Source organism: Pyrus communis, chromosome 11 (assembly GCF_041283825.1).
Source record: "Pyrus communis isolate YQ-2024b chromosome 11, ASM4128382v1, whole genome shotgun sequence".
Lineage (NCBI taxonomy): Eukaryota > Viridiplantae > Streptophyta > Magnoliopsida > Rosales > Rosaceae > Pyrus > Pyrus communis.
This window is the reverse complement of record NC_142575.1, coordinates 21426267-21454109: the sequence shown is the minus strand read 5'-3', so window position 1 is coordinate 21454109 and position 27843 is coordinate 21426267. Positions and strand designations below refer to the sequence as shown.

At 36.3% G+C, this 27843-nt stretch overlaps 2 protein-coding genes, 1 long non-coding RNA gene, 2 other non-coding genes and 1 pseudogene across 7 annotated transcripts in view; 2 read left to right on the top strand and 4 right to left on the bottom strand.

Moving 5' to 3' along the window:
• Positions 1–1501: 1501 nt before the first annotated feature.
• Positions 1502–6023, bottom strand: LOC137742949 (exosome complex component RRP45B-like; annotated as a pseudogene). The gene is made up of 9 exons (XR_015953589.1): positions 5937–6023; positions 5796–5852; positions 4691–4771; positions 4415–4604; positions 3796–4064; positions 3135–3185; positions 2318–2557; positions 1915–1965; positions 1502–1634 (listed from the first exon to the last, which is right to left on the bottom strand). The product of XR_015953589.1 is annotated as an exosome complex component RRP45B-like (transcript).
• Positions 6024–6575: 552 nt separating this feature from the next.
• Positions 6576–7313, bottom strand: LOC148693084 (uncharacterized). The gene is made up of 2 exons (XR_015953318.1): positions 7172–7313; positions 6576–6845 (listed from the first exon to the last, which is right to left on the bottom strand). It is a non-coding gene; the product is annotated as an uncharacterized LOC148693084 (long non-coding RNA).
• A 356-nt stretch (positions 7314–7669) lies between these two features.
• Positions 7670–15580, bottom strand: LOC137742249 (ABC transporter G family member 15). Of its 2 annotated transcripts, XM_088679720.1 has the most exons (10): positions 15381–15580; positions 15055–15295; positions 11229–11308; positions 10085–10546; positions 9843–9965; positions 9254–9385; positions 8861–9145; positions 8480–8752; positions 8269–8376; positions 7670–8164 (listed from the first exon to the last, which is right to left on the bottom strand). In XM_088679720.1, exons 2-10 carry the CDS (start codon positions 15278–15280, stop codon positions 7808–7810), a joined length of 2046 nt encoding a protein of 681 aa, XP_088535846.1. In that variant the 5' UTR covers positions 15281–15295; positions 15381–15580; the 3' UTR covers positions 7670–7807. The 2 variants fall into 2 exon arrangements, with proteins under 2 accessions (XP_088535846.1, XP_068338168.1); XM_068482067.2 differs by lacking the exon at positions 15381–15580 and having other exon boundaries at positions 15055–15357.
• Positions 11085–11158, top strand: TRNAT-AGU (transfer RNA threonine (anticodon AGU)). Its single transcript has one exon. It is a non-coding gene; the product is annotated as a tRNA-Thr (tRNA).
• Positions 15581–18797: 3217 nt separating the features above from the next.
• The window catches only part of LOC137742950 (uncharacterized), a 23523-nt gene continuing 14477 nt past the window's right edge, over positions 18798–27843 (top strand). The window contains exons 1-4 of the mRNA XM_088680301.1: positions 18798–19499; positions 19572–19706; positions 19845–20452; positions 20678–21062. Of these exons, the coding sequence (XP_088536427.1) occupies positions 18798–19499; positions 19572–19706; positions 19845–20452; positions 20678–21062 (1830 nt within the window). The remainder of the gene's footprint in view (positions 19500–19571; positions 19707–19844; positions 20453–20677; positions 21063–27843) is intronic.
• Positions 19183–19288, bottom strand: LOC137735823 (small nucleolar RNA R71). The gene has a single exon (XR_011068726.2). It is a non-coding gene; the product is annotated as a small nucleolar RNA R71 (small nucleolar RNA).

Genomic DNA, 27843 nt, shown 5'->3' with positions numbered 1-27843 from the left:
CTCCAGCTTTCGTATGCGATCAATATAGGACTCTATAAGCTTTATTCTGACATTGACATGTGTCGTGCTGTAATTGGCCTCCTGAGTAGAGCAAAACTCCAATGCTTCAACAGGAGTACCTTAACATGAACCCTTCAATGGGCCTTTGAAAGTTTGAAGTTGACCAGTACTTGGTAGTTTCGGGATTGGTCATGTATGATACAAACAAAAACTAAAGACAAAATATTAAACAGTCAGCCTAGTCGTGACGTTAACCGGTACTGAGGTGATTCTGAAAAAAACAAGTATGAAAAAAAGCTGGGAGCTTTTTTGTGTTTGGTAAACATTCAACTTTAGCTTTTTTTCATAGTTTTTGGTGAAAAAAAAAAAGCCAAAAACAAGAAGCTACAAAACCCAGCTTTGAAAAATCGGCTTTTAATCAAATTCCTCAATAGCTCCGAATCCACCTCATGAAAGAACCAAGCATACAAGTCCGAAATCCCAATGTTGTTAATCAAAAGTCCCACATCCAACCCTTCGATCCTCTCTCGAATGTGCCTGACGTCGTCGTCGTCGAGGTCGTCGGTGAAGTTGACCACGACAGTCTTGATCTGGGTTTTGCCGTACTTGGCTAGTTCAGCGTCTGAGACGTCTTTGAGTTTTTTCGGATTTCGACCTACCAAGATCAGATTGAGCCTCTTCCGAGCCAATTGGAAGGCGAAGGCCTTGCCAATGCCATCGATGGGTCCGGTGACAAGTGCCCAAGATCCGTACTTTTTGAGATTCTTGGCAGGTCTGAGGAAATTAACGTAGAACCATTAGAGCAAAGAGAGAGAGAGAGAGTTTGAGGAGAGAGAAAGAGCCGAGAGTGAAGAGCACAAGAACCCAGAAAGGCTGAGCCTTGAGGTGCTCGAGTAAGCAAGAACCCATGTTTGTTTCTTGCTTTGGATCTGAATTCTTGAATTCTGAGATTTGGGTTTTGGAATTAGAGTAGAGAAGAGATGAGGGAGTGGCGTGAGGAAGAAGGGCATAGCATGGAGTGAACGGTGGGATTAAATTTATAGAAGTGTCTAAAACTGGTAGAGAGGAAATGTTGGATGAAGTAGATGAGCGGAAAACCACCCGAATTTATAGTTTACCAAACACTATAATACTGTTTTTTTTTTTTTTTTCCAAAAGCATTTTTACTAAAAAGTTTACCAAACACTCTGGTGCTTATTCTCACAGCACAACAGCAGCAATTTTTTTTCAAGGCACAACAATATCAAACCAGCCCTAGGAATGGGTAGGAGTATGCTATGTCTAGATTTCGAAATCTTCCAACATAACTATAAAAAAAAGGGTACTATTATTGAGCTCATTCTGCACTCCTCACAAGGGTATTTTTCTTTCTATTTATAGAAAGTTTGGAGTGCAAAACGAGATTTTTAAAGTGCTAATAATAATTTCCCAAAAAAATGAAACAGTTAGAAATGTGATCAAAATAACCCATGCCAATACCAATACCAATACCAATTTTGACTTAATCAGAAGTTAAAAGCCTGAAATCAGTTGTCCAAACGTTTGCAAGTACAATTGCGATGCAACTAGTTCCATCAACGACATCGACATCAACATCGAACTGGTTATGACCTATCAATTCATACGAATCCACACTAACCTTACATTAAACATTGGCATTGACTAAGTTGAACATCAAAATAGTTGAAACCAAATGAAGGGAATTATCATTTTCAAGTGTGCAACAACAAAATTTGAGTAATTTCGGTAACCTCGCTCATGTACAATTTGCACTACAAATCTACAAAGAGCAAACAAAACAAGACCACTGATCTGCTACATGAACAACTGCATTAGAAACAATTGAGCAGCATCTCAACTTACTCGTCATATATGCATACCCCCGCATCACTTTGCAGTCGACCAGAGACTTACCTACACCTTTTGCCTGCCATGAGTTCCAACGAGAACTGCAACACCAAGTATCTGGCAAGTAATGCAGATAGCTTTGAATTAGCAAGAAACTGGCGAAAGCACATATAATTATATTACAAAAATAGCTTTGAATTAGCAAGAAACTGGCGAAAGCACATATAATTATATTACAAAAATCAAACAAACAACATTGCATGCACTTATAATACATTAAAAAGCAAATTTCGAATGCATTATGAGAAAGACTGATTGAAAATAATCAATTATCTTTTCCTACCATTGCTGAGTACCAAAAACAAAGTATTCTTGCTTTTAAACATATTGATTCTTTTCAACGAATTAAGCTACCTACATTCAAGGTATAAAGAAGAGCATATGAAAATATGTCCACATAACACCATACATGCAATGAGAAAAAATCCATCTAGCTTGAACCAGTAGAGGAGCCGTTTTCCTAGGTCTCTTGTTTTTGGGCTTCACAGCATCCTTCAAGGTTTTCTCTCCATTTGTTCGCTCTGCGGTTTCAGCTCCCTCATGGATGAAGGCATTGGATTAATATCTTCAGGAGGTTCCTCTGGCATGGCTTCACTGGTTGTTTCCTCACCTTTTGAGTCCTCTGGTTTCTGATTAGGCGTCGACATTCCTGCACATGTCATGCCTAACATGGATGAGAATTCTCCCCATCTCTTACATATCTGTGCACATGCATGCATAAGTATGCATTGGTGACTGAATGTATGTAAATAAAAGTCCTCCCTAAGTATGCATCCATACAAGAGCGTTATGTAGTATATGTATGCGTAACTGGAGCACTTAGTGACAGTACCTAAATAAACATCTTATCAATTAGTAAACATTCTCATTACATCAGACCAAAAAAGGCGTAGCTCACAAAAAAGTAACTTTTGTACAGTAATACAATGCTAAATTTTTGTCTTGGGATATTTTTTATCTTTAATAGGGAAGTTTGATGCAATTGCCTACAGTTGGGGTAGAAAAAAAGGGCAAAAAACCAGACCTAACATAAATATTTGCAAGTCCTAACCAATATTAATTTCCCCATATGTATGAATTAATTCCACATTCCACAAGGCTGAGCAGTTAAAGTAAACATTATAATTAGTCTTAAAATCTCTTAGATGAGCTATAAAAGTGACAAAGAGCAGCAATATGTACAATGGTAATTTCTTTCTCTTATAGGTGAAGACACGATATGGTACCATGGGAAGCATTTTAAAAAATTTGAATCAACACCATTTGAGTAAGGATCCCTGAGGAAAAAGAAAAATAAATTAATATTGAAAAAAAAATAAACTAGTATAGGATAAATCAGTAGGGATGTTGAAGCCTCTATCTCTCTCTCATTGGGAAAATCAAAACTGAAACAACCCAATGCATATGATCACTAAGAACTCTAACCCAGAAATTGACCCCCAGGTTCTACATTGCAAAAGGAAAAGAAAACCCTTCTCAATTTATTACATTTCCATGTGCAAATTCTCCCTAATAAAAAGGAGAGGACTGCTGGAGTGCCAATAATAACAGTTCCTTTTATTAATGATTTTCTTTTTGCTTGGCTGGGTCACCAACTGCTTCTACCACACAGTCCATTAAAAATTAAAATGGTTCTCCAACTCCATTTGCTAAATTTGTTCTTTTAAGGCATTTTTCTTTAAGTAAGGAAGTTCATTCAGAATCTTAAGAAAAGAATGCCCACATACAATGGGGGTATACAAAAGAGGAGTGCTATCAATAGAGGACAGGAAGCACAATGCAAATTGGCAAGCATCCACTAACATCCAATCTTTTAAAGCCATTTTCACACATTGATTGATAATAAAGGACGATAAGGCCCTAATTTTTATAAGATTGGAACCATACCAACTTGAGGGGCCTCCAGTAAAATTCTTCGCATCTTCATTACCCTTATTAGTTTGTCTTTTTTCTGATAATTCAGTATCACCTGCAGCACCCTCACTTTGATTTGCAACTCCTTCCTCAGACATCGGCCTTAATCTCTCCATATGATTAACAGAAGAAGAGTTTTTCTGCACACCTATATTAGAAGCACCTCTATCAACATCCATGGGGACAGAAGAAGTATGGCACTTGATCTTCCGAAATGCTCTTTCTGTGTTGTATGAATCAACCTGCATTTGAATTGGAGTAGAAACACTAACAAAGGAGCCAAAACATGAGAATACTGACACACATTTGATCAGATACCATTTTTCCAGATGGAATATGCTATATCCAAATATATATTTCCAGATGAATACTTTTAAAAGAGACCCTTCAAGAAATATTAAAGACAAATGTCACTGATGTGTTCTTCAGAGACAAAATGAGATACTGTTATTTGCCTTCTACAACAGTCATATAGATCACAGATACCAGTTCATTTTATTATTCCAGAATTATGTAAAGGGTTAATATTTCTTTCAAGTGATAGAGAAGCAACTCAAGTATTCAAGACTGTTTCATAAAGAGAAAACCTCACCGCCTTCTTGATCTTCTCTGTCATAGAACCAGCCTTGACAGAAGCAATTCGCTAACATTGCATTATAACACTCTGCAAGACACCCTCCCCTCCAGCTTTTTGAATAGCACAAACATCTCCATTTGCATTAATTGTCGCAGTCATTCGCCCCCCCCATAAAAGCCTTTTCCTCATGGGTTGGATCTATCACCTATGTGGCATTGAATAAAGTCAGACAAAAGTTGCTTCCAAGTTGTGAACAAATATAGATCTTTCAGAGGGATAAATTTTGCTTACCACACTACTCTCATAATTGAAGAATGAAAAGGTTACTGCTATAGGGAGATGATGTATGATCAGATGAAGTGGCTCCCTCTCCTGTCACAAGGCCATACATAATAAATAAAGAGGTTTATTCAAGTTGAATGGTACACATGTAATAATCTCATCACTTTTCTTCTTCTATAATTTTGTTTATCTATCGTGTACACAATTGAACGTTGGTGAGAACAGCATTTACACCATTACACATGTATATCACCCTTTGTCTTGATTCGCAAAGTTCATCATCTAGTGTCAAAGTGTTACTTGATGTTTATTACCACAAGATATAGGTCTTCTGGTAAATAGATTCAGATTATTGTACTTCTTGGTAATGAATCTTTTTCCACTTATTTTGTTTGGGTCTAGTTTCAGTTTGCTAATAGATAGAAATCCTCTGTTTTCACCTAGGAACTTCTTTTCAAGAAACTTTCTACTTCTACATGCAAACCGTTCACAAAGAAATTCACTAGGGCTTAACTGGTGAGAATTTATTGCCTTAATTGGTATCTAGGTTTGGACTGAAATGGAGAACTCCTCATTTCAAGGTATGTTGAAGGGAGGGATAAAAAAATCATGTCCAACTAGAGGATAGAAGAGGGTTACTCATGAAGGGAACTTATCCATTTCAATCCTCCCTAAATGGTAGGATTAGAAGGGCTGAGCAGAGTTTCCTTCAAGTCTAATCCCTCCTAATCCCCTCCAAATGAAAAACCATTCACTTCCACCTTCAATGTATCTTGAAATTAGGAGATTATCCACCCATGATATCAAATGAGGCCTGTACAGATTTTGTATAGTAAACCTCCAACAGAGCCGAGGAGTCCCTCTCTTTCTCTCTTTTCTCTCCTTTTCTCCCTCTCTCCAAGAGTGGGATTTCGCATTTTGCTTTCAATGTTCTCAAAATTGTAACCTGGTGACATCCTAACTCACTAACAGAGACTTGAATAGATAGTTGAACAAACTTGAAGCAATGGCAGTTTTGATTGTTGAGTTGAAGGTCCTCTAAATGTTCCAGAACCTCTTCTATTTATAGGAGTAATTTTTGAGCTAATCACTTCATGCCAAAGTAGAGTCCCACCTGGATTGTACCTCCTCGACACTCCTTGATCCAAACTCTATCAGATAAACCTAACCTCTGCATAAAGCTTGGCCACTCCCACTGGAACTAGGACTCTGAACCCAGTTCCTTTTTGTATTCAATTCACTCTTGATCTTGAACCTTTATTCTTGGAATATTATGAATATTATCAACCTTCATCCTGATGTTGAAAACAATTTCACTCATATTAGGACTCAACCGAATCATTTCAACTTGACTCCCTAAGAGTCCTTCATCTCTTAGGATTCGGCCATCCTACCTTTGGCTGGACTTCGTCCAAATTTTAGAAACATAAGACACGACTGAAGATCTTTGCTATGTGACAAGCCCATAGTTATATTCGGCCCAAGCCCAATATTTTGGGTCCAAACGGTAATCCTTCTTCTATCATCCAAGTTGTCCTACCATTATTTCATCTTTCAACATACCTTTAAGGTATGATCTTAATTTCTTTATTTGTGAAAGCTTTCATGAACAATGGTGTAATTCTCCATTTGATTTGATTTTTTTATTTTTATATGAAAAAGGAGATTAGCTGGTGACTTCGTCACGGCAGTTCACCCTTCTCGGGGGCAGGAAGACTCACAAAGGCATTTCACCCTCTTCTGGCCACCATCTTGTGATTCACTAGTGCCAAAAATAGAACCCAGGACATGCCGTATGGAATACAAGCCTAGAATTCGTCTTCAACCATTGAACCACCATGTGGTGGTTGTAATTTTCCATTTGATGGACAATGGCGTTTAGGAAGATGGAGGCTCTATGTGCAATGTGACTCTTTTATTAAAATCTTATAATTAATTGAGATTCATGTTAATTTATTTCCACATCATTGACAAATCACCTCTTAATTTAATTACAATTGTCTTAACTTTAAATTAATTAGAGCCATTTTTTTTAGTTGTTTATAAAGCCCTCATGGCTCATGACTCATTGCGCAGTGGAGTGTGGAGAGTTAAGTTCCTCTTGAGAAGACCTATGGCATGTCGCTTGAGCTTCCGTAATGTAATGCTCTTTGTATGCATCAACCTGCATATGAAATTATGAATTGGAGTAAGAACACTAAGAAGGGAGCTGAAGTGGATAATTAGTTATAAAATTGATCTATGGAGCATTACTAAATTGGTCTATCTAGCATTGCTCATAAAAATAAGCTGATGTGGATAATTAGTTAGTGGACCTAACCAAACAAAGTGACTAAATCCAATAATGACTCATAAAATTGAACTTATATCAAGTTTCCTCTTTTTTCTAATATTTACTTTGACATAGCTCTAAACTTTTCATTCGGTAGTTGATACATGTTAAACCACAAACCGAACTAAACCGAATCTCTACGTTAGAGAACTGATTACATTAGGTTTTTGTCCTTATGCTTCGGTTTTGAAATTTAGGCAAACCAAAGTGTGATGTTTGGTTTGTGATTTGGACCCAAAACTGAACCAACCTGAACCGCACCAAGCCATAAGGGGGAATCCACTTGTACCCGTATCTTCCCTGTACAAACATAATCACTGGAACCTTTCATTCTCTTTAGCATCATCGGAAAATAGAAACTACACATTACATGCAAGCACAAAACTGTCTAAAATAACCTAAAAACTGAAGGAAGGAAATCATTGTAATGTTTGCAAAATGTTAGGTTCAGACTGCAGCATGTGATGTCTAAACAATTTTACTCTAAAAAGTGTAATGATTGATGAATCCCATATATGAGATCAGGGAAACTGGATTTAAATTTGGCAAAAGAAACTACATTAAACCGGCTAACGACCTTGGTATTGCGTTATTCCATGATAAATATATATATATATATATATTATATATTTTTATTAAACAGTTTCTGTATATGAAACGCCAACAGAAACTCCCTACATTTTTATCTGATTTTTTTCAGAGCAAGAGTGACTAATTACATAAACAGCATGGAGAGAGATTACACTGTAATAGTTGTTCCTTACAAAACTCTCATGAGTACTGCGATGCCAGTTCTAGTGCAGTGGAGAGTTGAGGCCCTCTTGAGAAGACAGTGAGTGGAGAGCCTGGTGTCTCTTGGAAGAAATGGAGGGTAGTTTCCTGAAGGACGGCCTCTTATCGAGACGGTGTAGCGTTCTTTTTGCGTAGAGTGACTGAAACACTGGCAACGCACTCTCCTTGAACTTGAGAATTAGGAAGAAAAGAACCCGGTACATTGTAAGAATGGCTAAAACAGCAGCCAAGTCCCACCACTTGGAGTGGTCTATTGGTATCCCAAATATATGCCGGATGATATACTCGCCCGTAAGTTTTGGTTCACCGGGTATCATGGGCTCGAACTCAAGGCCAATCAAATCGTTCTTATAGGCACCCTGCATATCGAATTACAATACATATCAATACCATCTGATTTTACATTTATCATAATCATTGTGACAACTTGTGTTATAAAGACAGATGATTCACTATGATTTACCTGTAGTGCCCATGAGCCATAAGCGATATATGAAATTGGGTAGCGCCAAAACGGCTTAGGAAGATCAGGCAACAAGCGGAAGAAACCCGCGGTCATCATCAGGATGCCCTGCATGCACAACCATTTTATTGAGAAGGATACACTACGAAGGATAGGCGTGATGGAAAACAGAAAAGGAAAGCTTATCAAACATTTGAGTGTATCTTCTTACCATGATTCCAGCTCCTGCTATAATCCCCATTAGGAAATTGGGAACCAGAGAAGCTACAACCATCATGAGGCTCTCTATCGCTGAAATGCTCAGATATATATCGAGACAGAAGTACACATAATGCGAAAACTCTGTACGAAATTTCACCAGATAGTAAGTAATAGTCCCAGTACTAAGAGTAACTGCAACCAAGAATGGGAATGAAGAGAGGAAGTTGGAAATGATGAACACCGAAACTCCATAATGCCCATTGAGCCTTTCTCGATAAAACACCTGTTTACAAGAAGAAAACAAGGCATGAAAAGGCTTTAACTCAACAGAAATGTCTTGTATTTCACCACTGCCACTATGAATACTTACATCTGTGTTGCATCAGCTTACCTTCATTTCCTCTATGAAGGATGGGAAACCTCCAATAGACATAAACGTCATAAAGCCGTTGATAAATGCACCACATGCTGCCCGGGCAAAGATTGCGTTATAGCCATGGCCAACTTCAAAATAGATGGTACCAACACATATTGATACAAGTATATAGATGATTATCCTTAACCAGTAATATCCCACATCTCTAGACATGTTCAGAGACGACCTTCGCAGCAAGGTTGAAAGTTGCTTCCACCAACTTGCTTGGCTTCCACTTTTCATTTCAATGATATGTCCTTCCTGCAACACATAGACTACTTCATATATGTTTCCAGGGATACCAAGTCAATGCATATTTTAATACTTCAGAAAGAAATGGGACTAAAGAGCTCAAGTTGGAAAAGTTACAATTGCTGCTATTTCTTGCATCCTGGCTCTCGCTTTATTTGCATATTTTGAACACTTGTATTTCTCGACTAGCCTAGCTTTGATCTCTGCTGTTGGCAAATTCATGAGAGGGTCCGCTGATGTTGGTACATCCTACCAATTCAGACACAGATATACAACTATTATGAGAAAAGCATCACCCTAAATAATTAACTAAAGAAGGGTGGGGGGAGAGGAATGAAATCAGCAAAGGAAAGATAGAAATTTAATAGGTGCAGCTGAGTAACTTCAGCTAAATATAATTAGAAGAGATCAATGCATAAATTTTCTCAAAATATCAATGACATGAGTAACGCGTCAAGATCTCAAGAGCATATGTTCATGAATAATCAAAATCCAACAACTCAAAAGGCATTAACTACTAGGAGGCGATATGGTCAGCAAGCGTGTTTCAGGAGTACATAAATTCTGCAGTAACATGATATGTATATGTATTCTTGTATGTAAAAGTCAATGAAGTGTTTTTGGATGTTTACTTTGAAACATGAGATGGAATAACCACGTTGCACCTATTGTGCATTAAAGAACTGAGTTAAGAATTAATATGCACCCGAATTCTTTGAGATCCTTTCAGTGTGGCAGTCACGGTGTCAAAGTCTGAATTTATGCAACGTAGAAAGTGGTCAGAAGGATTTCTTCGACTGGGACATGGGACACCTGCTTCAGCGAAAAACTACAAAAATCAAAATGGAATTAGCATTCGTTACAAGAAAAGAAAAATGGGGCTCAAATAACTTATTCACTGAAGATATTAAAATACTCGTAACAGGGTGCCAAGAGTCCTTCTCTTACATCAATAGCAGTCTTTGCTTCTCCGAAATATACAGTTTCACCACCAGATAGCAAGAAGAGGTCGTCAAAGAGTGCAAATACTTCACTACTTGGCTGGTGAACAGATGAAACAACTGTTCTTCCATCGCGAGCAATGCTTCGAAGTGTTTGAATAACAAAGAAAGCCGAGGCACTATCAAGGCCACTAGTAGGTTCATCGAGAAATAATACGCAAGGCTTTGTTAGAATTTCAAGTGCAATGCTAACTCGTTTCTTCTCACCTCCACTAATACCTCTCAAGTGCCAGTTTCCAATTGATCGGTCAGCACATTCCAGGAGGCCCATTTCCATAATTGTTCCTTCCACAATGCTCTTAACCTCTTCTTTAGTAAAAGTACTCGGAAGCCGCAAGTGAGCCGAGTATGTTATGGTTTCTCTAACTGTGAGTGTTCCCAACAATACATCCTCTTGTGTAACATAAGCCTGGAATTCCACAGTTTATAGTGAATTAGGATCATTGTTCTAAAAATCCCCGCCTAGCGCAGCGTAGGCCCCGCCTAGGCGCTAGGTGGTTGGCCACCCCCGATTAATGCCTAGGCGTTTGAATATTAAGCCCGCCTAGGAATCCGTCTAGCCTGTCCATACCCGTCTAGGCACCCGTCTAGATTGCTACTCACTTTGACAAAAAATAGATAACTTTCATTTGCATTTTATTTTTTTTCAATAAATTGTAAGAGACTTGTTGAATACTTGAGTGAACAAACATTATAGTTTGTTCACCATGTTTTTATTATGTTCCAAATCTTCATAAATATATGTCATCCTATTTTGTAGTTTATAATGAAATTATATATATTTTAAGTATAAACATACATTTATTTACACGAAATATAATATATTTATTTAAATTCAACTAGCGTCTAGCATCTTTTAAAACCTTGATTAAGATGATATATATTCTTAAACAATGGCAACAATATTCTGTTGAACAGTATTACTATGTCTTTTAAGAGGACAATCAGCTCTCATAGTTCAGTTGGTTAGAGCACCCGTTTAGTAAGCGGAAGGTCTTGAGTTCAACTCTCAATGAGAGCAAAAACTACAATGTGAATTTCAATTTTTTTATTTTTCATACGAGCAACTGGAAACAGAAAGCTTTACTTACAACAGCGCCATACGCAAGCCTTTTCTTCTTCCCATTAAACAAAATATTTCCAGTCATAACCACATTTCTTGAGAGTCTACCTGTGTCAAATAAACAAGCACAATTTCAGTAAAAAAAAATAACTTTTTAAAAGACTGCATTAGCTACACCACTCGACATAATATAAGCAGAGAGATTATATATTTTTCATTGTTCATCTACTTGTATTAATAGACAGTGTACCGACTCATATGTTAAGTACACTGAAAAACCTCTGCCCCTTATTGGAATTTTAGACCTTGTTTGAATTAAAAAATCACTAAAAAGAAACAATAAAAATGGAAAAATAAGATGCTAGGTGCCCATGTTGCTAGTAAAAGCCTTTAAAACCAGTCATGCATTCAAATTTTGTCTTTCTGTCTATTTGCCTTCTCCATACCAAATGGTCATATGAAAAGAAAAGAAGTAAAAGACCCGTCGCCAAAGTTTGGTTTGCATTCAAGTACAATTGATGGCTCTTTATTGGGTAACAAAAATGTGGGACAAGACTTCAACCGTGGATTGTACAAACCAAGTCCAGCCTAGGATGGGATATGATGCACTTATACTGTTACTCGCCACCATTAAGCGGTTGTAATGCTCACCATCCAATTGATTGGCGTTAAATGATTTTAAATTTTGATATTTATTTAACAACTAGATTAAATCAAACTCATCTAACAATAATCAATAAGGCGATGAGCATTACCACCACCTAAGGTGGTTAGAAAAAATGCACTCCAATAGGATATGTTTATCCCATGGGTTTGGGAATTGCGACGGGATATGGTTTCCAACTAAAAAGGGTATTTTCTTCTTTCTTTTTCTTTGAACAATCAATAAATATTATCTATACTAAGAGGTGGGGAAGTTGGCTAAGCTTCATAATGTTCTAGTAATAATATGGTTCAATTTCACTTTTAACAATAATCAAACCTAAGACCTCTCACTTAGACCATCTCCAACTCTTACAGTAAAACTCAAATTTTAGGTTCTAAACTCATCCCAACTTTCTCCAACCTTTAGGGCAAATATGAGTTTTAACCAAATACTTATTTATGGGCAAATTTAGACCAGGATTCTCCTTGAGTTAGTGGGACTGACCAACCATTTATGTGTATTTTTTTTAGTTTTATATTTTATAAATTCATTGAATCCAACGGCTCAAATCAAATCTAACGGTTAAAAAAAAATCTAACGGTCTAAATTTAAATCCAACGGCTAAAGTAATTTAAAAAATATATATTTTATGTGTTTCATATTCTTTTACAATGTTCCACGAGTTTCATGGTGTCGATTTAGTGACCTTCAATATTTATTGGAATCTAAATATTTTTAGGCTAAAAGGTTCATAAAATTAAATTAGAATAGTCTACATAATTTTTTTTTTAAAGTTACTATCAGAAAAAAAATTATCCTAAATGGATCATTTACTAATCTTAGGTTAAAAATTTAATCCAGAATAGTTGGAGGAGAAAAATTATTTTTGGATTAAAGCCTAAATTTTTTGGGTTTAAAATTTCAAGTTTTAATCCAACGGTTGGAGATGATCTTACAAGTGAACACGAATACTATTAGACCTAGTATTAAGTGACCAAACAAGACATTTTCTTCTCAGATTGCTCAATTTCTAAACATCCAGACGATATATATAAATACAATTCCTTCAGAAATTTGCAGCTTAAAAGCCTTTTTCCAAGAAAAAAAAAAGCAAAATAAATTAAGACTCGTAGAAGTTCAAAGCTCATTTACTACCAAAACTAGCCAAACCATTTTGACAAAGAACCTTTTTTTTAACTGAAAATATAACTTTAACCCCTCAAATTCAATTTTTTCCATATAAAACCCGACATATTTTTTTACTCAAAAAAAACCCAGTAACTCTGATCCACCTAAGTGAATTCATTAATTACATATTACTTTACACATTTTACATTTTTTAGATGCCTAAAATACCCCTATTGCATATTTGATGTGCATAATTAATTATAGGGAACTTTAACGAAAAGTTCCCAATATTGTTTACTTTAACGAAAAACCACTTTTTTACACTAAAAAGTCAATCTTGATACTATTCATTTTACCATTTATTTTGTCATTATCATTAAAACTCAAAGTTTTCAAGTCATTTTCATTAGTTTTCCTTTAATTCTATGTAGATTGTAAGGAGAGAGTTAATGATTTTGCAAAAAGAAAAATAAGACATTAATGTTAAAAACAATCATTGCATATTAATATCAAATATGAGAATTGTTGGCCTAATTTTATGCATCTGGCATTATGAGTTCACATATATTTTTACAAAAAAAAAAAAAAAAAAAAAAAAAAAAAAAAAAACCTAATGTATGCAATAATACATAAAAACAAAAAAGTAATTTACCTACAATGTACAAAAATGTTATTTGATTCAAAATGTGTATGTGTGTGTGTACATATATATATATATATATATATATGTGTGTGTGTGTGTGTGTATTTATATAATTAGACAATATTAATTTACTTACCTACTATTTGAAATGTTCATTTCCAATTATGCAAAATATTGTATACCAACAACAAAATATTGCATAAACTTAGGAATTGGATCATGCTTTTGAAAAATAATCATATACATATTACTTTATATATTTTTACCAAAAAACGTCCCTAATAGGCTAATATATGTAATAATAAATGAAAAATATTTTACCTACCATGTATACAAAAATGTTATTTGATTCAAAATATATAATCTAGGTTTTCTTTGCGGTTTTCTCAAAGAAAAAAAAAAAATATATATATATATAATCTAGGTGTAGTATATATATTTTTTTTATATAATTGGAACAAATTAATTTACCTACCTACAAATTAATTTCTAATAATTTACCTACAAAAAATTATACCTTGTGTGTAATATAATTTCTTTTTTTCACTAATACCTGGAGAATAATTTCCCCATAACAAGAAGAAATATAATTTGATGTATTATATTGAAAAATATTATGTCATACCTATATTTATACAACAATAAAACGTGCTTAATATATGTAACAATACATGAAAAATAATTTACCTACAAGTTAGAGAAGTGTTATATGATTCAAAATATATAATACGGATTTAGTATAATTTTTTTCAATAATTGGAACAAATTAATTTACTTCCCAATTAATGCAAAATATATATATCACAAAAAAGGTAAATTTTTGGTATGATATGGATACAATTAATGCAATACAACATTTTATATATTTTATTTCACTTTTTCTAAACTTTTAATTTGGAATAAATTTAGGGATTTGAGAAAGTGGAATGGGTGTAAATAAATTGTATTAGTAGGTCAATAGTATTCCGATGTGGCTGCATATTTTAAATTTGGGTTTTTATTGGACGTTTATATGTAGATAAGTTTTTATCTAGGAATCATGAATTGTAAGGGCCAAAATCTAAAGCAGCCTTTTTTTAACAGAACAAATGGAGTTAACAATAAAAAAAACTAGTTAATTTTGGCCAAATTACATCACTTTTGGGTGGTGTAATTATTATTAACGAGTATAATTACATACCAAACCCCATAATCTTTCCTTAAAAATCATGGGTTTTCTATAAATTGGGTAAAGGAGTATTTTTGGATGCAAAAGTTCATCCTTTTTAATAAATAAATACCAAAAGTGAAAAGTTCGGATTTTATCTACAAACTACAAAGGATGATGGAATGAAACCATATACGTGAAACACAGGCATATTTTGTGCTACCAGTGCAGTGCTCATCTATGAAAGATCACAAGAGAGAGAGAGAGAGAGAGAGAGAGAGAGAGAGAGCCTGCTAAAATATCAAGAAGTGTTGATTTTCCAGAGCCAGAAGGACCCATGATAGCCATGATCCTACCAGGTTCAGCAAACCCACTCAGCCCATTGAGCAACCACTTTGTGGGTGCTTCCTTTCTGAAGTTTGGAAGCACCGCACTTAGATCCTGCCACACCAAGTACGCTCCTCTTCCACTTCCACCGCCGCCACTATGACCACCACCTGCCGCCTCTATCTCCATCTTTCCTTTTTGTTCCTGTTAAATCCCTACCTTATTAGCTAAGGCCTCAAATCCCAGAAGAATAAAAAAAACAGTATATCATATATTAAGAAAACTTTACATGTGTCCATGTATTGTGGTTGGAGCAGATAACAAACAACTACCTACGAGTGCGGAGGAGCATGAAGAATTAATGAAGAGAGAGAGAGTGAGAGAGAGAGAGAGAGAGAGAGTTTGAATTCATTCAATAATTATGTTGGTTCCCACGGGTAGGTGGGTGGTGAGGGAAATAAAAATGAACATAACAATGATAGTGCGTGTGGAGCAACAGCCAAAACTTAATTATAATACAACGGTAATAAATAGAATAGTGAGTATTACCAACATTTGAAGATGGTGATAAAAAATGCACTTGTCATGTCACGCTTCTGATTGCAGATTGCTCCTTCTCCTCTATCTTCCGACTAACTTTGTTAACATATACAAGTACAATCTTAAGACTTCTATCACATTTATGTTTACATCGCAAATATCGGAAGGCACCTTGCATACTCTACCTTTGCATACAAAAATTGTTGGATGATAATTTGGAAGTTGGAAGTTGGAAGTTGGGAGTTGCAAGTTGGAACTATTTGGTTGCATTTAGTATACGGAAAGGAATTAATGAGAAATGATTTCTCATGTTGAAAAATAGAAATGTAAAATTCTCTTGTTTGGTACGATGAAAAATTAAGAGATATTTTTCAGTGTATTGAAAATACAGTGTACACCAAGTAAATAATGCAATTGGTTGAAAACATTAAAAAAAAAAAATCCAACCAATTCTATTATCACAAAAATTAGGTAAGAAATACTACTTTTGAGATGTAATTGCCATTTTAAATCATCAATGATGACATTGTTATCATAAATATGACAACTTTTCCCCAGGCTTTCCATGAGTCAGGAAATCATTTCTCAAGCCTAAACTAACCAAACATATCTCAAGCCTAAACTAACCAAACATATCCATTCTCAAGCTCCATTTCCGACATTATCTTTTAGATTTAATACGTCTTTTTAGTTGCTATCATAACAAACACTTGTGTCACATTTTGCGAACGTACTTGTGTTACTTAATTTTATTTTATTTTATTTTTTGTCAAAGGGATGGATTTATTCTAATAGAGAGATTTACATCTTCAGTAAAGATATTAAAAAGAAACTTTGGTTCAATACAATCCCTACTGAAAGACCCTTCAGACTTCTGGACGAATCTTGCAACCGCTTGTACTTTTCGATTCCCCTCTTTTGTGGTAAAGGTGAACTCTTTGAATCCTTCATCTTATGTAAGCTTATAGTTTCTTTAAATTTTAGTTTTGTAAAATCACTAAATCGGAGTTCAAAGAGAATGTCATTGAAGCAAAATTTTAATTAGAGCGAACACTTTATATCTGGTCTATGGGGAAAAATGTTGAACAAGTTAGTCTTGAAGATAAGAGGTCTTAATTATTGGACTCACATTGAAACCAATTAGGACCCAAAAAGTTACCAGTGGATCATTATTGGGGTCTGCTATACTTTGGAGTATACCTGATTTTCGACACGTGTTTGCTCAGTTTTAGGCTGCGTTTATTCAGGAGTTATGTACTTTATTTCTGTGTTTATTTCTGTGTTGTTATGGGTTTTAATGCTGAGAAAAGGAATATGGAGGAATGGAAGCAAATTGTTTGGAAATATGTTTTCTCAAGCTTTAGAAAGAGTTATTGATGAGCGGATTTTATAGTATATATTTAACCCTATTCTTAGTATATTTTGGTTAATATTTTGAAAGAATTTTGATACTTTGAATTGTATTTCTAATTTAGGACTTTCTACTTCCTCTGGAGAAAAACATAATTAAATAGACGAATTTTGGAGTAATTCTAGTTGGAGGACGTTCGTGAGTCACTTGGCTTGATCATATCAAAATATCAGAATTTTCTACCAAGCGGTTATTTTCTGGCGATAAAATAAATGAGCAATGTGCAGTGCTGGAATAGTGACGTTTCGGGCTTAAATTGTATTTTTGAAGTCTAAGATGACCTCGGATGGGTTCGTGGCCTTCTGGAGATGTATTCAGAACGTCCTGATCTTTAAAACAAGCTATTATGGGCCGGATTTGGAGGATTTCTGAGGCTAAAACGTGGCTGGACAGTTCCCTTGCAGTTTTTCCTAGTTTAATTAGGATTTTATTTTCTAAGTATTTTATTTTATTATTTACTTCCCTAGTTGGAATAAGAGACCTATGTTTTAGGGTTTGTAGGGGGGCTCAGCAATTATATTGCTTGGCCGTTCCTAAATAGAGGGGGTAATTTTTGATGAGTTTGGGGACAAAGAGTGATTGCTAGGGTTCGTGGATATTTTCTACTTTAAGGTGTTTTCATTCCTTTGACTCATTTGAATGATATTTCCTTTGATTTTTATTATGAGTATGCGTAACTAATTCTTTTGCTAGGGTTAGGCCATGAACCGTAGCATGAATATGTAATTTTATTAATTTGCTTATGAATGGATGCATGTTTGCTTTGAATTATTAATCACCACGATTAAATCTATCTATATATTTTAATGATTGATCACCATTAGGGTATTTAGACAAGTTATTTGATGCAATTTCTGTTGGAACATCACCCTGAAATTGAGGAGGGCTTCTTGTGATTAGTAATTGTAAGTTCACTTAAGGCGAACATCACGCTCTTAAGGGTTGCATAGTTTTTCAAAGGGTTTTCACGAAGTTTAATGAGTCTTGCATGTTTATATTTAATCTGAACATCACAGACGGATTGCATGTTAGATATTCGTTTTTGCTTGAACATCACAAGGAAAATATGCGTTAGGAAAACCTAACCTTCAAAGCATGGATGTGGAAATTTATAAGTAATTGATAGAATTGCATAGGATTGTAATGGTGACGGCTTAACCCTAGTATTTCCCTAAATTGTTTTAATTAAAAAACGTTTTTTTGATTGCTGCCTTTATTTTCTAACTTCTAGGTTCTTTAATTGTTAATTCAACATTTTCAAACTCAAAAATCTCAAATCTTTGATAAAAATCTGTTTCAATAGTTAATTAATAGTTGATTTAATTATGAATTAATCAAACAATCTTTGTGGACAATGACCTTGCATGAGCAATTATACTACACTTACCTTGTATTCTTGTAAGTATTTTCAATGATTTTAACCCTATTTGCATGTGGTAAAAATCCTATCAAGAAATTGGCGCCGTTGCCGGGGATTGTTTTAATTATTTTTTTTTTTATCATATTCTTAATTAATTATTTTCGTTCAAAAATAAAATCTCTTTAATTTTAATTGTCATTTTTTATTTCTTCAGATTACTGAAATTTGTGCATGGTCAGCACCAGATCATATTCTGCACAACTTGTTCAATTTGATCCTGAGCCTGAAAGAACATACGAAAGCAGCGGCGAGAACAGTTTTTGGCACCTGATCTTTCCCAGAATGGCACTTTTCTGCAGCACCTAATTTTAGGCGTTTTAGAAAGTAGGGAAACAATGGCTTTTGCTATGCCCGAAGCTGGGCAACCTTTGAGACAAACACTAGCAGCCCGTGCTAACGAATTACCAAGTTGCGTTGTTTATCCAGAAGATGAAGGCGATACTTTTGAGATTAGACATCACATGTTGGAAATATTGCCTACTTTTCATGGACTAGCTCATGACGATCCTAACATGCACATTACTGAATTTCTGATGGGTTGCAAGAATATTTTGGTTAGAGGGTTTTCTGCAGAATCTATTAAGCTTCGTCTCTTTCCCTATACTTTAAAAGACAAGGCGAAAACATGGCTTTTTACACTCCCATATGGGAGCATCACTTCCTGGGCACAGTTAAGCGAAAAGTTCTTAAGCAAGTTTTATCCAGCATCCAAGACTCTTGACATAAGAACTAAAATTCTATCTTTTGTTCAAAAGCCTAATGAAGAGTTCCATGAAGCTTGGGAGCGATTTTCAGATTTATTCAAGAAGTGTCCTCATGCTTATATTAATGGGGACACAAGAATGCAAATATTCTACAGGGGTTTAAATCCAGCTACAAAGAGTTATGTGAATGCATCATCCGGAGGTTCATTTTCAGATAAAAATGCTCAACAAGCATTTCGGTTATTTGAGAAAATGGCTACAGAGACACAACAATGGGCAGCGGACCAGACACAAACCAGAGGCGTTTTTGATATGTCAATTGGAACTCCACATGTATCTGCTCAAATCGAAAAAATGGAGAGAAAACTTGAAAATTTTGATTCAAAATTTGACATGCTTTTGCAGAAAATAACAGTACCAGTGCAGCAGGTTGCTGTACAGCAGCCTACTGCAGCAGTTTGTAGCATCTGCAGCATGCCAAATCATGATTTTATGGGCTGCCCACACAAAGACGCCTATCCTGAACACGTGGCAGAACAAGTAAATCCATTTAACAATTTTCAAAGACTCAGAAATGATCCATATTCTAATTTTTATAACCCAGGTTGGAGGGATCACCCAAATATGAAGTGGGGAGGAAACCAGTAGGTGCAACATTTTCAGTAAAATCATGTACAGCAGCCAGTTGTGCAACCCAAACGTTCTTTGGAGGATGCACTCCAAATGTTTATGCAATCTACAGAGCAGTACATAGACAAAAATGATCAGAATATGCAAAATGTACAAGCTTCAATTCAAAATCTGGGAAAACAATTTGGACAGTTAGCAAGTCATATCACAGAAAGAGAAAAAGGCAAATTTCCTAGCCAAACAGTCCCTAATCCACGGGGTTCAGAAGAATGCAGTGCTGTTAGAATTTTGAGGTGTGGTAAAAGCTATGATAATCGTGAGAATGCAAAAAGTGAAGACAAGTCTGTAGAAAATCCTACAGAATTTGCTGCAAAACCTGCAGAACCTGCTGCTGCACAACTTGCCAAAAACAATCCAGCAACAGAAAAATGCACAGAACATGTTTATGAGGCCCCAATTCCATATCCAGAATATTTGAAGCAAACAGCAAAAGACAAGCAACTGAGGGACTTCATGCAAACTCTATCTAAAGTTCAAATTAATCTGCCACTACTTGATGCAATAAAAAACATTCCATCATATGCCAAATTTTTGAAAGATGTGTGCACTCACAAAAAGAAATTGGTTGATTTTGAAAAAGTTGTTTTGACTGAACAGTGCAGCGCAGTTCTACAACACAAATTACCACCCAAAAAGAAAGATCCAGGGAGTTTTACAATTTCTTGCACTATTGGAAATTCTAATTTTAAACGTGCATTAATTGATTTAGGTGCTAGTATTAATTTAATGCCTTATTCTGTTTTTCAGAGATTCGGCCAAGGAGATCTAAGGCCTACATCAATTATTCTCTAGCTAGCAGATCGTTCTGTTACTTATCCTAGGGGGATTATTGAAGACTTAATTATCAAGATTGACAATTTGTATCTACCAGCAGATTTCGTAGTTTTGGACATGGATGAAGATTTGCAAACATCAGATATTTTGAGAAGACCTTTTATGGCCACTGCCCGAACATTGATTGATGTGGAAGCAGGTACTTTAACATTTAGAGTGCAAGACCAATCAGTGGTTTTTAGCCTATTTGAAGCTGTAAAACACCCAGAAGGGCAGCAAGAGTGTATGCGGGCAGATGTGTTAGAAGGTGTTATTCATGCAGAAATTATGACCAGGTTGACATCTGATCCATTATTGAGTGTTTTACATAGTCCAAATACATCACAAACAGAGGATGAAGACATTTTTGAGTATGTAACAGCATTAGACAGTGTACCAGCCCAATTACCACGTTGGACACATGTTTACAAAAGCCTTGGAGAGCCGAAAACGCCCTTAAAACCTTCTAAATTGCAACCCCCAAAAGTGGAGCTAAAACCATTGCCAGAACATTTAAAATATGCACATCTTGGGGCAAATGAAACGCTGCCAGTTGATGCGAGATTTATACGCACACAAACTAAACCCTATTTGTGAAAATTGTAGTAATGATGTAAGTAGGGATCGTTCTAACCGGGGATTAACTAGGGGTGCTAATCTAATTTGAATTGACTTGAAAACACAAAAAACTAAATGTAAATACTCTTAACAAGACTACTATGACTCAGAATGGCTTTGAAAAACTCAAACTGCCTAAAACAATCAAACTGACTCAAATAGAAACTAGAACTTGATTTAGACGAATTTGAAATTGTTTATGACTCCAAAAGCTTAAAGATACAAAAATAAAACAAATACGAATGATTAAGACTCAACGAAATATGGGGGAAATGTGTTTGGACGATATTAAATTAAATGGACAGAATATAATTAAAGGCAAAATGTAAATATGAATGTGATGAAAAATATGGATGATGGAATAGCTAAGGGGTTTTTCTCCACACATGTTACACTTGCATACAAGATTGATTTTCGGTTGGTCTTTCGATAAATTATGAAACTCAATGCTCCAAGTTAATTAGGTCCGCTTAAATTAACTTTCAGATTTCCCTAGATTCGTTGGATTGAATGGAATACGCATTACAACCAAATTATTCTTAATCAAAGTCCCTAACTATGGAATACGCATGATAGAGACATTCAACAAAGATCATTAAGTTCAACGGAAATCATAAACATTGACGAGGCATTCGTTACTATGGAATACGCATGAAACTTATGCCAAGAATTCGTTTAACGCGATTGTTTAAAAGCAACCTCCACTACTTGTGAATATAAGTTCGTAACTATTAGGTGAAACTCTCTTATATTCTAGCGTCATATTCATTCAAACGGTTAAACAAATTGAATCCACAACTTATGAAATTCCAACCAAAAGTAATCAATTCATATTGCAAGCATAAACATGTATTTTGAATCACCCCCTAGCTAAAGGGGGGTTTAGTTCCTCATAACTTTGAAATCAAAGAAACACCTAAACATTCCAACAACTCAAACTTGAATTGTATGAACGTTTAGGCACTCTTCTCTTCCATTACAAAACAAAGAAAAGTGAATTTAAACTTTGAAATCAAAGAAACACCTAAACATTCCAACAACTCAAACTTGAATTGTATGAACGTTTAGGCACTCTTTTCTTCCTCGTTGTTGTAGCACAAGGTCTAAGGTGAGCTTTGGGGATTATGTGAAGTGTTTTGGAGGGATGGGAAGTGGTTGGATAGTGGCTGCAATGGAGGAGAAAAACTGCACAGAAATGGAAATGATTTGCGGCACAAGGGTTGTGTTTGTGTTGTGTGAAGTGTTGTGAATGGAAATATGAGATGTTCCTTGAATGAATGAATGCAAGGGTATTTATAGGAGGAGTGGAGATGTATATGGCTGTTTGTTTAAGGTGTTTGTGTGGAGGAATGATGGAGAATTGCATGTGGAATGGCTGCAATGATGAAGAATGAAAGCTGGAAAATAAAAGGGAAAGCTGGAAAGGCATTGAAAGCCCACGGCAAAGGGGTTTTTGGTGGTGTAAATGCATGTGAATGCATGGCATTTGAAATGATTGTTGTTTGGAAATGAATGTGATGCATGTGAGTTAGAAATGTGGCTGAAATGATGAGAGATTATGCACGGCAATGGGTTGGTTTTTTGATGATTTAAAATGTTGATGCATGATGAAGAGTTAATAAATAATGCATGTAGGGTTAGCTAGGTTGTGTGATGATGAGTGTATGTGACATTGTTTTGTGACAAAGAATGGATAGGGTGAATGATTATGTGGCTACATGTTTGAATGATTAAAGTGCATGTGGGTTGATTGAATGAATGCAAAGTGAATGAATAATGAAATGGGAAAGCATGACCAAGGTGGAAATGCATGTGAAATGTTGGAAAGGGATTGGGAATACACGGCTTTGGGGAAAGAATGAGTGGATGTGCAAATGTGTTTTAATTAATGAAAGTGTTTGGAGAATGAATGCAATGATGAAGAGTGAATAAAGAATGCATGTAGGGTTAGCTAGGTTGGCTTTGTTTGGGTGCATGTGTGTTAATGGTGGTTTTGCATGTGAATTGATGGATTGTTTTTTATGGAATGGATGGTTCTTTGCATGGCTATAAGGGAGAGAATAAGAGAGAATGGGCTAGGCCCTTTGTTTTATGTCCAAAGTGAATACAAGGCCTTCAAATTCGTCCATCCTCTTGGCTCCATGGATAAGCTATCCAATCCATGCCCAAAAATGCTCCAAATGGCCTCAAAATGCACCTTCTTGCTCCCTAAGCCCTTAGAACCTGAAAACACACAAAAGAAGCATAAAGAACTAAAATAACTAAAGAAACATAACGTAAATGTACGAGAACAAGCCATTTAAGTCGCATGAATATGCTCCTATCAAATACCCCCACACTTAGCTTTTGCTAGTCCTCGAGCAAAACAGAATAAAAACAAATAAACAAAACGACACTAAACACGTAAAACACAACCTAAACCTTCCAACAACCGTCTTAGGGATTTCCAATGCACATGACATGTTAAAAATCATCATTCTCACAGATTTTAGTCATCTTCACACTTAAGTACATTCTTAATCATAGTCACCATATACTAGTTCACAATTAATCATTTAAAACCATGTTTTGAATGTAGTAACATGCCTTAGAGAATTTGCTCAATTCCTTACAAGATATGCACTCGATTTTCACTCAGAATTTCTAACTACACACCCTAATCTAGTCATATGTGAGAAGATTGATGTAACATGAAAACGAACACTCACATATATGTATCACAAAGAACGCAATTTCTGGAGTTAATAAGCATGTATAGATATGATCTCATGAATGGAATGCTACTACTTAGACGCGAGAACCAGTGACACCATATGCTCATACCAAGTTCAAACTCCACAAATTGAAATACACAACACTCAAGATAGAAGTCAAGGGTTGTAACGGGGCTTGGGGTATGTGGATAACAAAGAAGGGATATGGAAAACAAAGGTTCTTAAAGAAATAGTGAGCAAAGCATTTGAATCAACTTAGAATTCACTTTTGAATGAAAACTCAACTTTTGAACAAAAAGGGAGAATTTAGACAATTTACGCCCAGAATTGGTGTTTTGGAACCTTTCTTCAATCACTTATTCTTTCATTTTTTTTTTTTTTTTCAAGCTCTTCTTTCTTTCTTTCTTTTCTCTTTTTTTTTTTTTTTTCTTTTCTTTTTCTTTTCTTTTGAATCTCAAAACATAAACACTTAAACATTCTCTCCCCCACACTTATTTTCTTTCATAATGTAACTCAAAAGGAATTCAATTAAGTCATGCTCACTATCTTTTAAGAACAAGGGTGGGGATTGTCCTAAACTAGGCTAGGTGAGGAAAATGTGGGTAAACAAAGAATAAAGGCTAAACAAGGCTCAACGGGGTTAAAACTTACAACAAATACGAAGTATGGGAAGTAAGGCTATTTGGCTATGGTGGTGGTCACTACACAACTTCTTCTTGAATATGTGTTATGCAAATCAATAACATGCTTTGAATGAAATGGGCATGAGTTCTAGCATTTGGAACTATATGATGAAACGCCTTCTAAGTAGTAACCAAGCAACGAATAATGAGATCATGCAACGACTTTAGAAAACAAGAAATCACAGATTATACTCTCCAAAGAACGTTATAGGCTCAAGTCTCTCAGGGTTGTAGCGTTTGTTTGAGTTCCTTCCTTCAAGCATGTTACAAAAACGAATTTTTTTTTCTTTTATGATTGCATGTGAAGTCATACATTATAACCATAACCAAGCATATACCAAGAGTAAATCAAACTTTTCTCTATGTTCATAACTCTTTCTAACCGTCATGCAATTATAAACCAAATCCTTATCATTGTGTTGGAAGGTACCCTAAGACACAAACACACAAAAATGACTCAAAACACTCTTTTTAGGCTTTTCAAAACATTTTCTTCAAATTTTTATGTGATTTTCGGAGTTATAAAACAAAACACACTAAAACACTCTAAAACAATTTAAAAACACCTTAAAACAGCAAGGAACAACATTTGAAGTAATAGGTGATAAAATCCCACGAATTTGCATTAACAACATTAGTTACCCCCCCCCACACTTAAATCAAACATTGTCCTCAATGTTTTAAGCATAGATTCACACAAAATATAAGTAAACACACAAAAAGCACTTAAACATACTAAACATAGCAAAATGTAATTAACAAAGAGAAGAGTTTAGGGACGCAAATCTGGTTATGGAGTGTAAATTCCCTCTTCTCCTTGGTGATTGCATTGAGGCTTGATGTTGTTGATTCCACAGGCTTACTCTCGAACTGGTTGCCGCCCATCGTTGATTTTCCTTTGTGCTACTCTTGATCTGGGCAGCAGGATTCCCTTTAGGGTCTCCCCCGAAGGTCTGAGCTTCCTCCTGTCATCTGTTTCTTTGTTCAATCTTTGCAGGAGTGGTCCCTTCTCTGGAAGTGTATCAACCGTTGAAGATGACTACTCGAGAGCAACGCTAGGTAAGCAATCAGGAATATATTCCAGGCAGTTGGAACCAGATCGGAAGACTGACTCCAAGTGCCGGCTGATTGCTTCTTTCACTTTGCCATGCGAGTAAGAACAAGGACAAAGAAAAGGACAGGGAAAGAGCATGATATGAGATACTTTTGCTTTAGACCTTGATGATATGAGATACCTTTGCTTTTGAAGAAACGGCGAATGAAACAGCACATGTATTTGTTGTGGTTGTCTCCACATGCTTCGATCGACCGTTTCCTTCTGCCTCATTTGTACTCCAGGTTTCTGGTATCTTCTTTGGGGGAGAAAAAATTGAGTATTTCAAGAGGTTTTGCTGGGAGTGCGCCCTCAGAGGTGAGGGAGAGTTGGGCATTTTTCTTCAAGTTTGCCTTGCCATAAAAGACGAAGGTCGACATATATAGAGATAATATCAAGTGGTGGTACTGTTCTTTTACCCTTGTCGACAAATGTCTCTTCGATATCAGAACGACGCCTCTTCGATTTCTGAGCAGGCGCCCTTTCGATTTCTGAACGACGCCCCTTTGCTTTCTGAACAACACGTTGTAGTGTGGATGCGGCTCCTTTTGACAAAGCTGCACGCGTTTTCTGAAAAGCAGAGAAAGCGTCGCCGAACTTTGCGCTTGTCGGCTAAAGATGTGTAGTTGCGATGATGGCCTCCACGTGTTGTCTGAAAAGAAGAAATCTTTTGACAAAGTTGAACGCGTCTTCTGAAAAGCTGAGAAAGCGTCGCCTAAATTACGCCTGAAATTCCGGCTTCTTGAATCGGTGGACGCGTCGCCTTGGCTTTTTATAGAGCTATCGACCACCACAACAAACACACTCTGAAGATTTCCCATTCTTGAAAATCGACTCCGGCCCTTTGAAATTTAACTTCATCCCTTCTCTTTGAACACTTTTGAAAAATGGCAAACTCATCGAACCTTAGCTTGGAATTGAGCCTTAGCAGTGATACGGGCGCGCCGCGTCAAGGTAACGTATGGCGCCCTTCTTTCTTATCTTCTAACGGTCTTCTTACAGGTGAAGACTCCGTGATGCAGGACGCCACAACAGCTACAATAGTAGCTAGGAACCTCCTCACTCCAAAAGATAGTAGGCTGCTGTCAGGACGGTCCGATGAGCTGGCCGTTCAAGAGTCCCTCGCACTTAGTGTTCAGTGTGCGAGTTCTGTGTCCAACATGGGTCAACGCCTGCTTGCCCGCTCCCGTCAGGTGGAATCATTGATGGCAGAGGTGGAAAGTCTTAAGCAAGAGATCCAGCAGCTTAAGTACGAGAATAGAAGTTTGCACGTGCTTGCCAACAACTATTCGACGGGCATGAAGAGGAAGCTTGATGAGCTGCAAGAGTCTGAAGGTCGGATTCACAGTGACTGTCAAAGGTTTTCGTCTTTCCTCCAGAGGCACCTTTTTCCTGGCTCATCTAGCGCTTGGCCAAGTCTTGAGGCCTGGAATGCTCTAGCTCCGATGCCTCCCGCTCCGATGTCTTCCGCTCCAATGCCTTCCGCTTCGATGCCTTCCACTCCGATGCCTTCCGCTCCAAAGCCTTCCGCTACTATGCCTTCCGCTCCGACGCCTCGTAGTGGGGCTTCACGTAAACAACCTTTGTGAAGCTCCATCTTTCTTTGTTTAGCAGTGCCTATCAATAAATCAAACATTTTCTCAATGTTACAATCATAGACTCACACAATTAATAAACAAACAAACAATAACAACTAAACAACCTAACAAGGCAGAAATGAAATAGCAACAAAGAGAAGAGTTTTTTAGGAATCTGGAATTGGAGTGCTTTCTAAGTCTTCCTTTGTTGAATGCATGGGTTGCCTCCCAAGTAGCGCTTTCTTTTACGTCTTGCAGCCGGACGGTACCTCCGTTTAAGCTTGACTAGGTTCCACGGCATGGAGGGGTACCTCCTCCACGACATGCTCCTCAAACGTCTCGTAATAGGGCTTCAATCGATGCCCATTCACTTTGAATTCTTGCTGCGTCCTTGAACTTTTGATTTGTACTGCACCATGAGGGAAAACATTAGTGACAATAAAAGGACCAACCCATTTGGAACGCAACTTACCCGGAAACAGCCGAAGG

Excerpts from the sequence above, each read along its gene's own strand:
- LOC137742249 (XM_088679720.1), bottom strand. The coding sequence starts at position 15,280 with ATGGAGATAGAGGCGGCAGGTGGTGGTCATAGTGGCGGCGGTGGAAGT. Across the intron at positions 9,146-9,253 it reads TGCAAGAAATAGCAGCAATT|GAAGGACATATCATTGAAAT; the intron begins GTAACTTTTCCA and ends TATGTGTTGCAG. Across the intron at positions 8,753-8,860 it reads CCTTCATAGAGGAAATGAAG|GTGTTTTATCGAGAAAGGCT; the intron begins GTAAGCTGATGC and ends TCTTGTAAACAG.